The 12788-nt window shown below is 48.0% G+C and overlaps 1 protein-coding gene across 1 annotated transcript in view; it reads left to right on the forward strand.

Annotated features, from left to right (window-relative positions):
* The window catches only part of Tspan2 (tetraspanin 2), a 39861-nt gene that overhangs the window by 22199 nt on the left and 4874 nt on the right, over nt 1-12788 (forward strand). The window contains exons 3-7 of the mRNA XM_057794239.1: nt 2719-2816; nt 4287-4361; nt 5324-5422; nt 6503-6574; nt 11882-11965. Coding sequence (XP_057650222.1) covers nt 2719-2816; nt 4287-4361; nt 5324-5422; nt 6503-6574; nt 11882-11965 — 428 coding nt within the window. The remainder of the gene's footprint in view (nt 1-2718; nt 2817-4286; nt 4362-5323; nt 5423-6502; nt 6575-11881; nt 11966-12788) is intronic.

Consider the following 12788-nt stretch of genomic DNA (forward strand, 5'->3'; position numbering starts at 1 on the left):
AGCTTAGGTAAGGTGTCCTGGGAACCACAGGAGGCTTTAGATGTGCCAGCCTGACAGCCAGGTCTGGCAGGAATCTGTTGCATGTGGAACTTCCCTATGATTCTCTCCAGCTTCACAGAGAGGTTCATGTGGAAACAGGAGGACAGCTGCATCTTTTCATGCAAACAGGGGTTTGCTGTGGAGAAGCTCCTAGGTTGCTCTGTCTGTACTGGGACACTGGACACTGTTGGAGGGAGCCCATCTCCTGGGAAGCCAACTTACTCTTTCAGAAGGGCAAGGATGGTTGCCAGAGAGACCAAGTGAACTGTGTCCACTGGGCCCATATACACTGGGCACCTGCTTCTTCAGTGACATCGTATTTTTGTTTCAGACCTTCTCAGCATATGAGGCCCCCATCTCACTTGGCTGACACTTGAGAACTCAGCCCTTTGGTGACCCCATACGTGTTCGTTGCAATAGGATCTCAGAATGTGTGTCTCAGTAGAGATGCTTGCTGGGAGGAGGTAGCCTGTCGGGAACTTTGTATCTCACTCTGTCCATGGGAGAAATGTAAACGGACTGAGGTTTCTCACTTGCGCTCTTGTAAGCAAGGTAAATGAAGAGTTTTAGACCTGAAATCTGCAGAGAACTGTGGGAACATGCCAAACAGGGCAGTTTCATGCCATGATGCTTCCTAGCTGCCTGGAATGTAGGGTAGATGAGGATTTAGGGAGCTGGACCCTCGCCTTAGCTTCCCGCTGCATGGAACAGCAGTTGTAGGAGCAGTGATGGGAGGCAGTGGCATTCTGAGAAAGAAATCGGTGTGTTAAGATGGCTCTCCCTGGAGGCATTATGGGAAAGACTGGTAGGGTGTCTTTGCTACAGCCACTGCCATCTCTGCTGCTTGTTTAGCCTCTTTCCATGAGGAGTGGAAAGTCAGGCTCCTGCCTCTGACCTCTCATGATGACAGGGATGTTCTCTTACCTCACAGGGCTGCTTCGAGCAAGCGACCTAGGAGTCGATGGCAATGAAGGAGCTTTGAAATGTAGAGCCTTTGAGACGATAAGGTGTTCAGTCAGTGGAGCCAACGATACTGTTGTTTTTAAAAGGGTACCAGTTCTCATGTAACCCCCACCCCACACACACACACACACATACACCCTTGAAATGATCCTGTTAGAGAAAAGGAAATTGGAGGAAGTGATAGCCCTGGAACAGCAGGAAGTGTGTGGGTCCCTCCAGACTGCAGCGCCAAGCCTTCTCCCCTCCGGAACCCAGAAGCACCTTGAGGACCTCTTAGTCTTGGTCTGGGTGGTTCAGGAAGCAGTACAGCTACCCTGTCACCCCATCTAGGTCTGCTAACAGGCAGGCCTACCCACAAACCGGCAATGAGCAACCCAGAGGAGCCCCAGGAAATGCCTACATGCCAGACTCAGGGGTTCCCCACAGGGGTGGGTCCCCAGTGCCCCCCCTCCACCTCCGGATGAATAAGAATGGTTTCCAGGTGACTCATCTGACTGAAACGCAAAAGAAAAAAACACAGTCAATTAGCCTTACCCAGAGGGAGTCAAGTGCCAAACCTAGCATTGTGTTCTCCTTTATCTGGGGATCAGAGAAGGAAGTCAGGAAGGCCTGGCCCAAGGCTCCCCGAACCTGCACCTTGTGGTCCTTTTGCTCTGGGTGGAAACCCTCGTGGGGTGGGACTTAGGAGGTACAATCTCTGGCCACTCAGAGTAAGGCCACTGCTGTTGCTCTGGAGGCAGGATGGCCTCTTGGGGAGAACCGCACCTTGTGACCTTGGGACAATCACTTGACCTCTGAGGCTCAGCTCCTCTGTCTAACCACGGAGGTAAAAAGGACCACTCAGTACTTCACAGCCGTCAGGAAAGCTGTTCTCGTAACCTAGGTGCACACAGCAGAGCCTGACTGGAAGGCTCTATCACACACATAGTGGTTCTATTAAAATTATCAGGTGACAACTGGCTCTCATTTAGAACATGGTGCTAATAATAATAATGTAAGCATCCATTACCTTATTACCCACCCTCATTAGCTGTTTATTTTGTTGTGTTTTGTCTCGTCACATGGCCTCCCCCACGTGTCCAGTATCTGCGACATTGTCCTCTGAAGGAGGAAAAAATATCACACAAAACTGATGACTTATGGCTGTGTCCTGTGCTTCTGTCCCTACCCGGATCCCTGCTGTTCCCTCCCAAATCCTTGGCCTCGAGTCTCTCAGAGATGGAGACAGCTATTAAGCTCAGAGAAGAAGGGCTTCTGGGGCCCAAGAGAGGGCTTCGGTTTGTGTCCCAGCTGTGGCAGCAGCTTTTCAAATTACTCCCGGACTCAGCATCATTGACCTTACCGGGATGGCCGTGCACCTCTGAACGAAGGTGCAGGACCTGAGAAGCTGTGTTTGGGCTCTAGGCATGTGGTGACCATTCACTGACACGGCTCTAAGCAGTGGTAGAGGTGGCTTCTTCCCCTCCCTGGCTTCCTTCAGGTTCAGTTTCCTGATGCGTTCGCTCAGCTGGCAGTGAGATAGGAAGGCTTTGCTGAGTGAGCCGGTATGCATGAGCCGGTTAGCAAGCGTCACCATTACAGTTGACAGCAGAGCGCTGTCGGAGAGGAAAGCCAGAGCCTGGGGTGTGGGAGGCAGGGCTGTTGTCTCCTGCGCTGTGTTTGACTGGCCTCACCTTCCTCAGGCTCTGACCGGTCCCCTTGGCTTCTCGTCCACAGGGCTCTACGTGTTGGTTGGAGCTGGGGCCCTGATGATGGCTGTGGGGTTCTTCGGGTGCTGTGGAGCCATGCGTGAGTCACAGTGTGTGCTTGGATCAGTAAGTGGGGTTGATGAGGTGGGCACAGGGTGGGTTGGTAAACTTCCCTGGAGGGAGTCAGGGGACCTGGTTTGAAGCTCTGGTTCCTCTAGGGCTTAAAGCTTGGCGCTGGACCCTCCCTCTGATGTCTGTTTCCCCGTCTCCTGCATGAGAATGGTATTATCTCTGTTCCTGCCTCATATGGAAAATGTGATAACAATGAGCTCATCAGTGTAAAGATTTGGGGGGAAGAGCGCTTATGAATTGATTGTTCTTTAAAAATAATATTTCACTGTGTATGCAGCAGCTTAAAGATTACCATAGCCAGGAAGAAAACTGTTATCTACAAGGAAAGCATTTCTGGTTAAGATCAACAACTTAACAAAACATCCCTCTGTTACCTTATTTTTGACCAGCAGATTCTGTTAAAAAACAACAACAACAAAAATAAGTTTTGTTCCCTGTTACCCGGTTACCTGCTATCAGCCCATACTCTGAAGCCTAAAGAAGCTAGGAACAGAGGGAAGGCTTTTTATTTCTTGCAGGGAGCCTGAAGCAGGGTGTTCTGAGGCCCCCTCATTTCCCATTCCCATTGCGGTCTTTGGGTTTTCCATGTCTGCCTGCTGCTTCAGATCTATGGCTGTGTGAAATGTCTGTTTCTTCTCCCTGCCATTCTTTGTTTCTACCAACAAAGCTGGAAAGCTGTGCTGTGTTCATCACAGAGCTGAGTTTAATCAGCAAACTTAAGACATGGCAGAACGCTATCCATAAGGAGACCCCCCCACACACACACACACCTACACAAACCCCACAAACACACCCCACACAACCCCCCCAAACACCCCCCCACACACACACCTACACAAACACCACAAACACACCCCACACATACTCCCCAAACACCCCCCCCACACACACACACACACACAGAGACCCTGCACACGTGTCTCTCTCCCTCTCCTCAGAGAAGCCCTTCCAGACCATCACACTCTGTCTGCCCCAAGCCTCAGTGGAAACTTTCTGTGTCCAACCAGATTTCCTCTCTGTAGAACTTACGTGGTCATCAAGTATTTACAGAGCGTGTCACTGCCAGATCCTGTGCTTGGTGACAGGGTTTCTATGTGGCTGTCTAATATTCCTTTATGCATTTTATAATGCATATAAAAATCTTCCCTCATTGACTGTATCTCTTCTGCCCAATATAAGCTTTATGACATCAGAGGGGTCAGGATCTCTTCTGCCTCTAGATACGGGCACGAAGGACAGTGCCTGGCACAGAACACGCGCTGAGTGGCCAGTTGTTGAGTAGAATAACAAACAAGCCATACAAAAGGGCCTTGCCAGCTGCACGGAGGCGGCAAAGTGCCTAGAAGCATCCCTACCACCAAACTCACAGCCTTACCCAATGCCTTGACAGCGGAAGGAGATGCAAGCAGGCTAAGCAGGTTGAGAAGGTATTAAATGAGTGAAATCAGTGTTTTCTCTCAACAGTTTTTCACCTGTCTGCTGGTGATATTTGCTGCCGAAGTAACCACTGGAGTGTTTGCTTTTATAGGCAAGGATGTAGTAAGTAAAACCTAGATGTTTGGGTGGTTGTTAAAGCTTTCTTCTTGTGGTAAACAATATAGACTACTCAGCCCAAGGCGTATTAAGAAACAAAATAGCCCACAAAATCGTGTAAGCAGAACCTTTTAGCCTAATAGTGTGCAGGGCTCAGCATGTGTATTCATGGTTTGAAACTGGTCTGTGTTTGCTTGATTTGGGGTTTTGTCTGTTTGTTTGTGAACTGGATTTCTAGTTTAAGACTGTCGCTAGTTCAAAAAGAGGCAGGCAAGAATGGGGCAGGGAGGAGGAACCTACTTTCTCATTCCTCTGTCACCTGTCCCAAAGGCTTGACCTAGACAGGGGCCACCCTGTTGTGAAATGCTAACGCCTGACCTGCTGTGTACAAGTGCAATCTTTAGTGCCCAGGACAGGTTATGAGGGGAGCCCATCGGCACGTGACCTTTAGAAGGATGAGCAGGCTGTGACAGAGAAGAGGGTTGTATTTCCAATGCACTGGCGTGCCATCCATACTATGCTCAGCATAGGCTGAAAAATGTTGAACAAGGAAATGAGTGCCTGTCACCCCTCTGAAACTCTTCTAACATGGCGGCTGGTATCCAGAGGTTACGGACTTTAGTTTATCTCCATATAGAGCCGAAACCTCTGGCTGTTTGGATGTATAACATCTTCCTTGGCAATGGGCATCTGCCTTTCAGCTGGCAGAGAACCAAGCTTCCACAGATTCTGCCTCTAGTGGCCCACCAGGGCGGTGCCTAACTGACAGTGAAGCCTGTCGGGTTTAGAAATCCTTGCTCTAAGAGGAGGCTCTGACCTAGGAAGGCCTTCTTGGTCAGTGTCTCCTTCACCTTCAGAAGAATGTGTGGGAAAGCAGTGTTCCCAGAGGACGCAGAAGAGGGGATTCCTCTCGGTAAAAAGAAAACGGTCTGCGCCCTTCCATTCACTGTGTGCTGGTGTCTTTTCAGGCTGTACGACACGTGCAGACTATGTATGAGGAGGCGTACAGCGATTACCTTAAAGGCCGGGGAAGGGGCAATGGCACCCTCATCACCTTCCACTCAGCAGTGAGTAACTCCACTTCTCCCTTGAAATCACACGTTCTACAGATCGCGCATGCACCAGGCTTTCTCTAATCGCCTAAATTAAAAATAAAAATAAATCCAATGAGTAGAAGCAACCACCTCTTACTTTAGCTCTGATGAGAGCTATAGTTTGTGTTTTGGGGAGACCTTTGGCAAGATGTCCACCACAGGTCCACAAGAAGTCAGGGTGTCGCAGGACACTGAGAAAACCACCCAAATGCGTGTCAGTTCCTCTCTGTGGTGACACTGTGGTATAATGGAAGCAACCATGGTGGCCTTCAAGCCAGGAAAGCTCGGCTGCAGCCCTGTGGTGCTGCATGAGTTAGTTAGCCTCTCTGATGTCCGCTTAACTCGCTCCTTACTTATAAAACAAAGTTTGTGGGGAGACAACTATATTCCCTTCTAGAATATTCCACGGGAACGTGCCAGAGCGCAGTGCTTAGAGCTACATAGAGTCAAGAAAGGCTTATGGGGGAAGTGAACCAGACCAGGGTCACTCTGTCTTCTTAAGCACTGCACTCTGGTGAGGTAACTGTGAACTTCTGGGCAAGAGTGTTTTCGAAGGCTCTCCAGAGACATCAAGCAGCACACAGTTTCCTTTGTCTTAAACAGCCAACCCTGAGGCAGGCTGCCTGTTTGCCAACCAGCACTCATGCCTGCTCTTCCAGCCATGGGCTTTCCTGTGGCCACCTCTCCTCTCCTCCCCTAGTCCCTGAGTAATGAGCTCTTCCCAAAGCACATCAAGTTTTGTTCCTGGGCAGGTTTTCAGACTTCAGGTCTGAAGGATGGCATGTGAGACCCCGTCCCTGTCTCCAAAGTAGCACTCTAAGGAGAACACCATCAATTAACTCCTCGCCTGGCACTGCCTCCTCGCTTCCTATCATAAAACCTATGCCGCTTTGGAGAAGTCGTGTGCCTGGGTTGATAGCACAATTCTGTACTTCTTCCTTCGCTCTCCAGAAATAGCAGTGGAGGGCGCAGATCTGCTCTGCATCCTCCTGGAGCCAGCACTCCTGTCCCCCATCCAGCCCCTGTGTCCTAAAGCTTCTTCTCGCTCTCTAGTTTCAGTGCTGTGGGAAAGAAAGCTCCGAACAAGTCCAGCCCACCTGCCCAAAGGAGCTTCCAGGCCACAAGGTAAGCTGGCCATCCCAGGTTCCCCCACCAGCCCCTACTGTGAAGAGTAGACTCCACAGGGTAGAGCCGGGGGGGGGGGGGGGGGCTCAAGCCACACACATCAGGGGATGATGAGTGACTATGCCATGTGGTTAAGGTGTATTAATTTACTTCACCAGGGTCGGGGATCTGTGTCCCCCCCCCCACCCCATGCATTTCTGGGACAGTCACAGCCCTGATGAATTTAACTGCTCTGTCGGGTATTCAACAAGTGTGAGAGAAGATACAGCCCCTCCCTCAGCAGCTTGCTAGGCTAGCCCATGGCTGTAGTGATAAGCGAGGAGCCTGTCTAGGGAACCACGGAGGCCCAGCAGAATCAGGAAAGCTTTTGTGGAAGGCTATGTGGAAGGGCAGTCTTTCTGAGCCAAGAAAGCAGCCGGAAGTGGGTCCTGCTGGGAAGATACTTCAGTGCTGTAGGAGACCAGGAGACCAGGCTTTGCACGGAAGGATGTGAGTGACCGTGTCAGAACTCCAGTGAAGCAGTTGTGGAGAACACGGGACAGCTTGGTTAAGGCAGAAATGTGAGACTGTAGACAATGGTGCCGATGCATTTAGGTGGTCGGCGGTGGAGAAATGGGAAGCAGGTTTCAGCTTGTCAGGAATTGAATTGCCACTGAAAACCTTGCATCTGGCTCGAGTCTGGCTGAAGAAACCATAAGGGATCTGTTAACATTTACAAGAGCTAAGTGAAGGCTACATTGAAAGGAACACAGCAGAATCACCAGCCACCCAAGGAAGGCTGTGGTTGTCGAGATGAATCTCGAAGGGTGAATGGGAACTGAGAGAGCAGAAGAAAGAAGAGACATTCCAGGCTGAGGGGACAGAATAGACATGAGGTGGTTTGAGGGGACAGCTGTTTGCAGATAAGTCCATCTTTGAGTGGAAACAGAAAACCCAGGATGCCTGTGAGAGGTGAATTCTTCAGCGAGAAGGGGCCCATTCTTCAAGGGCTGTCAGTACTTCTCCTGGGGAATCTATTTCTGTTCATTCAGCACAGACCAAGGAACAATCCCCCCAAATCCAGCTCAGTGAACCAATGAGTTTTACTAGCATTACTTAGAGGAGCATGGGTGGGCACTACTTACAGGGGCCAGCTACTTATAGGTGACCTGGGCAGCTGTATCAGTAAAACTGGCACCTACCATGCATGACAGCTCCTGAATACTTCATTGCTAGAGTCCCCTGTGTGACCTGCAGGCAGCTACACCATAGAAGAGTCTGCTCTCCCCCAGAAATTGTTTGGTCCTTATTACATTGGGGAAAGACCTGAGCGTCTTGGAACTTTCTGAGCTCCCTGACTTTTGTAAATTTCTTGTGAGGTTTTCATGGGCCTAGTGAGCCTCCTTCCCCTCTCCAGGAGGGACTGTTTCAATGCTTAGATACAGCTGAGGGTCTTACACGCTCCTACGAAACCAAAAGTCTAGCCTTTATGATGTTGGTTTAGGAAGACATGGAAGAGATTAGATTTGCATTTTGTAGAGTTTACTGTGATAGTAATGAGAAAGGTTGATGGATAATGAATAACCTGGAGTTTAGGTGACCAGCTGAAGACTTCACTGCTCCTTGTCACCCACATGTGACAAGCTGGATGGGATGGTAGGACTAGAGAGGAGAAGGTAGCATCTTCATTATTGATGGCCACACAGATCAGAGAAGATGAGAATTCACCGCTGGGTTCTGGCTTCCCACTGGTACAAAAGGTGGTGTCACTTATTAAATTGTCACTTATTAAATTAACGAATAGAGGAGAAAGAGCCAATTAGAGAGAAAAGAAGCAATATAGGTAGGCTTTTAAAGTTTTTGTTTTTTTTTAAGATCTGTTTTTTTTTTTTTTTTATGTGTGTAAGAGAAAGAAAGATGTGGCTATGCACATAGTTACTCAGGGAAGCCCGTCAGATTCCCCTGGAACTATAGATACAGGCATTTGTGAGCCATCTGACATGGGTGCTGGGAACCAGGCTCAGGTCCTCTACTCTTAACTGTGGGTCATTCTTCAGTCCCTACCTCAGTGTTTTCAACACTGCGGTTTGGAAAATCTGGCGTGTGGCTTAGGAGAGATGTTAGAGTATCAACAACACGCAGTCTTAGAGTTACAGACGTGGACTTGATGCATGAGATTTTGGAGAAGAGAAACATGCGAACAATAGTCTAAACAACACCACTGCTTACAGCTGGGCAAAGGGGAGCAGCCAAGAAGGCCACTAGGGGGAGGAGTCAGACACAAGGGAAGTGCTGCTGAGGAGATTGGCACAGAGCCTGTCAGGCACTGTGGATACAAAGATGAACGAGACAAGGTCCCTACCAACAAGGAACCTACTGTCTAATAGGAGATGTAAACACTGGAGTTGACACAGTGCACGGGGGCTATGGGCAGAGCTGGCATGGTGCCCCGGGAGCTCAGGGAAGGCCTGTGGGAGACACCAGATGAAAGGTGACCGGGTAAAGACTGAGTGTAGGTAATGACAGTTCAACTGCCTCTTCTGCATGGAGCGGTAATTATGTCGTTTGAGCCAAGTACAAGAAAAAGGAGTTCACAAAAGATGAAATGCAGATGACTCTTACACACATAAAAAGCATAGGCAGTCAGAAGCAATTCGAAATTAACAGCAACCTTAAATGACAAGACACCATTGTGTGAAATTGGCCACGTTTTCCCCCCTCCTATTAATAACACAATATGGGCGAGAATGATGTGAAATGAAAGTTTTATTTAAAAAAAAAATGGTACAATAGTCTTCGAGATTAGTACAGACTTATAGCCCAGAATATTAAATGAGTTCATGCCCTTTGGCCTAGAAACTCAACTTCTCAGGATGTATCCTCAACAAACGGAATAATTTTTAATGTGTGCAGGAGCTGAGGACATAGCTCAGCTCATAAACTGCTTGCCACACAAGCGCAAAGACCTGAGTTTAATCCTTGATACCTCGTAAAAATCTGGGTGTGGTAGAACTGACTGAAATCCCGGTACTGGGAAGGCAGAGGCAGATGGTCCCAGGGCTTGCTAGCCTATCCTAATTGGTGAACTCCAGAGTCCCTGAGAGACCCAGTATCAGCAGACAACATCAAGAATTCCTGTGGCACACACACGCACAATTTTGTTCGTTACAAATAATATACATTAATAACCAAATACTGATCTCTTATTAAAATCCTACAGTAATATATTGTTTAAATTATGACCTTTTCATAGGATATGTTTTATTGCCAGTAGGAGTCACAATTTCAAAAAATTAATATAAGAAGGTATTTTTGAATTTTCTTTATGTTAAGTGGAAAACACACTGAGTAATATATAAGTGGGCAGAGTGTGTGGGTCTTTTTATACCCAAGAATCAAGAGTATTAGTTATAATCTTAGTGGAGGACAGATGTTTCTTATTTTTGTTTTATTAATATCTATTTTCCACATTTCAGTGACTATGTATTCCCTTGTGGATAAGGAAAGCCAGCGCATGTTTTGTAATTTGTTTTTCACACAAGAAACTGTCTTTGAATGGAAAGGAGGGCTGTTGGCAGGGCTGGAGGAGACGGCAAGGGACAGGTGGCTTTGCTTGCTTTAGATTGGAAACATTGAGCGTGGTGTTACGTGGCCAGAGGTGATGTTAATGGAGGGAAGGAAGGAGGGTGACCGGCCGGCTCCCTGGGAGATGCGAGGGAGTGAGAGCCAGAACGGGGAAGGGGTTAGCCTTCTGCGGGGAAGGGCACCTGGTTAGCTCCGAGAAAAGGAAGAGAACTTGCAAAGGAACACTTGTACCTTGTGTGTGCTCACTACCCTAAACAGTGCCTGGCACAGAAGCAAGGCGTGTCTCAGAGGCAGCAGAAAGGAGGAACACTAGAAGTGCGGCCCGTTGACTCGGGTTTTCTCTGGTGTGCCAGGAAGGGGCTGTCTCCAGTAATGCTCCAGGCTTTCACCAGGGTGCACTCTCGCTCTTCTGGGAGACTGTATCCTCCCTGCCAAGCCTCCGGAGGGAGGAAGCTGGAGCTTACCGCTCCTCATCCACCAAGCCACTATAGTGGCTGATATGGGGTCTGCAGAGCCATTAAACAGAAACGGAGACATGAAAGTGGTTACTGTTTCACGTAACTTACGCGGGTATCGGAGGGTGCTAGAGATCTACGTACCCTGAGGATGCATCTGGACGGGAGCACACCTCTATGTAGGAAGACTCCAAGTGGAAACTTTGGGCACTGGGAAACTGATAATGGTGACTGATGTCCCCCTCAGCCTTAGCCCTGCCCAACTCCCACCCCCCCACACACACACCGCCCCGCTATGAAGGTTCTTCACACTTAGGCTTCACAGATCTCTGAAGGGTAGAGGATAGGAACCCTCAGCTCAGCTAACACTGGAGCAATGATCTTCTAACTCTTAAGACCTAGTTTTCCTAAGTATTGACTTTCTATAATTTAATTCGACTCCATGCAGACTTTTTAGTCTTTTGAAAGATAATGCATGCCTTGCATAGATCAAGTGTATAAAATGCCTTGTAAACAGCAGATGACAGTAGGGTTATTTTTTCTTATTGAAAAAAATAATTTCCGCCTCCTCCCAGCCTCCCATTTCCCTCCCCCTCCTTCCACCCCTCTCCCCCTCCCCCTACTCCTTTCCCCCTCCCTCTCCAGTCCGAAGAGCAGTCAGGGTTCCCTGCACTGTGGAAAGTCCAATGTCCTCTCCCCTCCATCTAGGTCTAGGAAGGTGAGCATCCAAACTGGCTAGGCTCCTACAAAGGCAGAACATGAAGTAGGATCAAAACCCAGTGCCATTGTCCTTGGCTTCTCATCAGCCCTCATTGTCCCCCATGTTCAGAGAGTCCGGTTTTATCCCATTCTTTTTCAGTTCCAGTCCAGCTGGCCTTGGTGAGCTCCCAATAGATCAGTCCCTCTGTCTCAGTGGGTAGGTAGTAGGGTTATTATTTAGAGAATACCTCATCTTTCCTTGTTGAGAGTAAGAAAAGGCCTCAAGTTTTGGAATGCCTGAAGTCCCCCAGAAACAGCCGTGTGAAGCTTCATTTCAGAGCTCTGAAGCAGACCTCTGGCCTAAACAAGAAAATCGCACCCAAAGGGGAGGGTTACATTTACCTCAGCACTACGTTTTTTACTTCAGAGTTGTCAGGTCGCCGTTACCCATGAGGGATGATGGTTTACATATGAGCAGAAGCTGGCGTGGATGAACTTCCAGACCCATTGCAGAAAACGGGAGGATTGGGTCAGAGCGTGAGCCACACAGTTTCCACTGCTGACTTTTTTTTTTTTTTTTACAAAACAGAATTGCATCGACAAAATTGAAACCGTAATCAGTGTTAAGCTGCAGCTCATTGGAATTGTTGGTATTGGGATTGCGGGTCTCACGGTAAGAAAGCTCTAGAAATTTTTTTCTGTCTTCTCAGAAGCTTTAGAACCTTACATCTTATTTCTCTTCACATTGGAGATGGCAGTATCTTAAGTGAGAATTCTCAAAATGGGGAAAAAAAAAAAAACCTTTGTTTCCAGCACGTCTCCGAAGAACAAAGCTAATTACATACATCAGAAGTAGTACTGTAAAATATGACACAGATTCCAGTATCCACCTCATTATGACCTTGAATGTGTCATTGCAATAACTTCCCATGTAAGCCTGCCAGTCATAACCTCAGTAGTGATTTCTGTCTCAGTAACACGATAGCAAGTTAGTCTCTGCGTCTATGCCTTGAAGAGGCCGTGTAGGGCAAGCACTGGTACACACAAGCTGGATTCCCCCTCCTGTCTCCATCACCTTCTGATAAGCCCTGAGATGGAAGGAGAGTTCCTTAATTTCTCTAAGCTTCAATTTCTTTATTTGTAGTGTCTGAATTTTAAACATATCATCCTTACAAGATGATTATGGTCAAAAGAGGTACTACCTATAGCCTGTTGTTACAAATTAATTTACATAAAATCTGAATGGTTTGCTATTAATGGGTACCATCTTTCTGTATATTTTGACTATGGGCAAATCCAGACTTCAGGCAAGGAGAATATCATAAGAAAAGGAATGAAGCATGCTGTACCCAGCATCTGTTGGTGACTCAGTCCTTTAAAAGCATAAGTGTACGTGGAAGAGAGGCTGGGGACATAGCCTTGCTGGTAAAGGGTTTTCCTAGCGTATACAAAAACCCTAGGTTCAATCCCCAGTACTGCATACACCTGTGGTCCTG

The sequence above is a fragment of the Chionomys nivalis genome, chromosome 18, assembly GCF_950005125.1.
Source record: "Chionomys nivalis chromosome 18, mChiNiv1.1, whole genome shotgun sequence".
Classification (NCBI taxonomy): Eukaryota; Metazoa; Chordata; class Mammalia; order Rodentia; family Cricetidae; genus Chionomys; species Chionomys nivalis.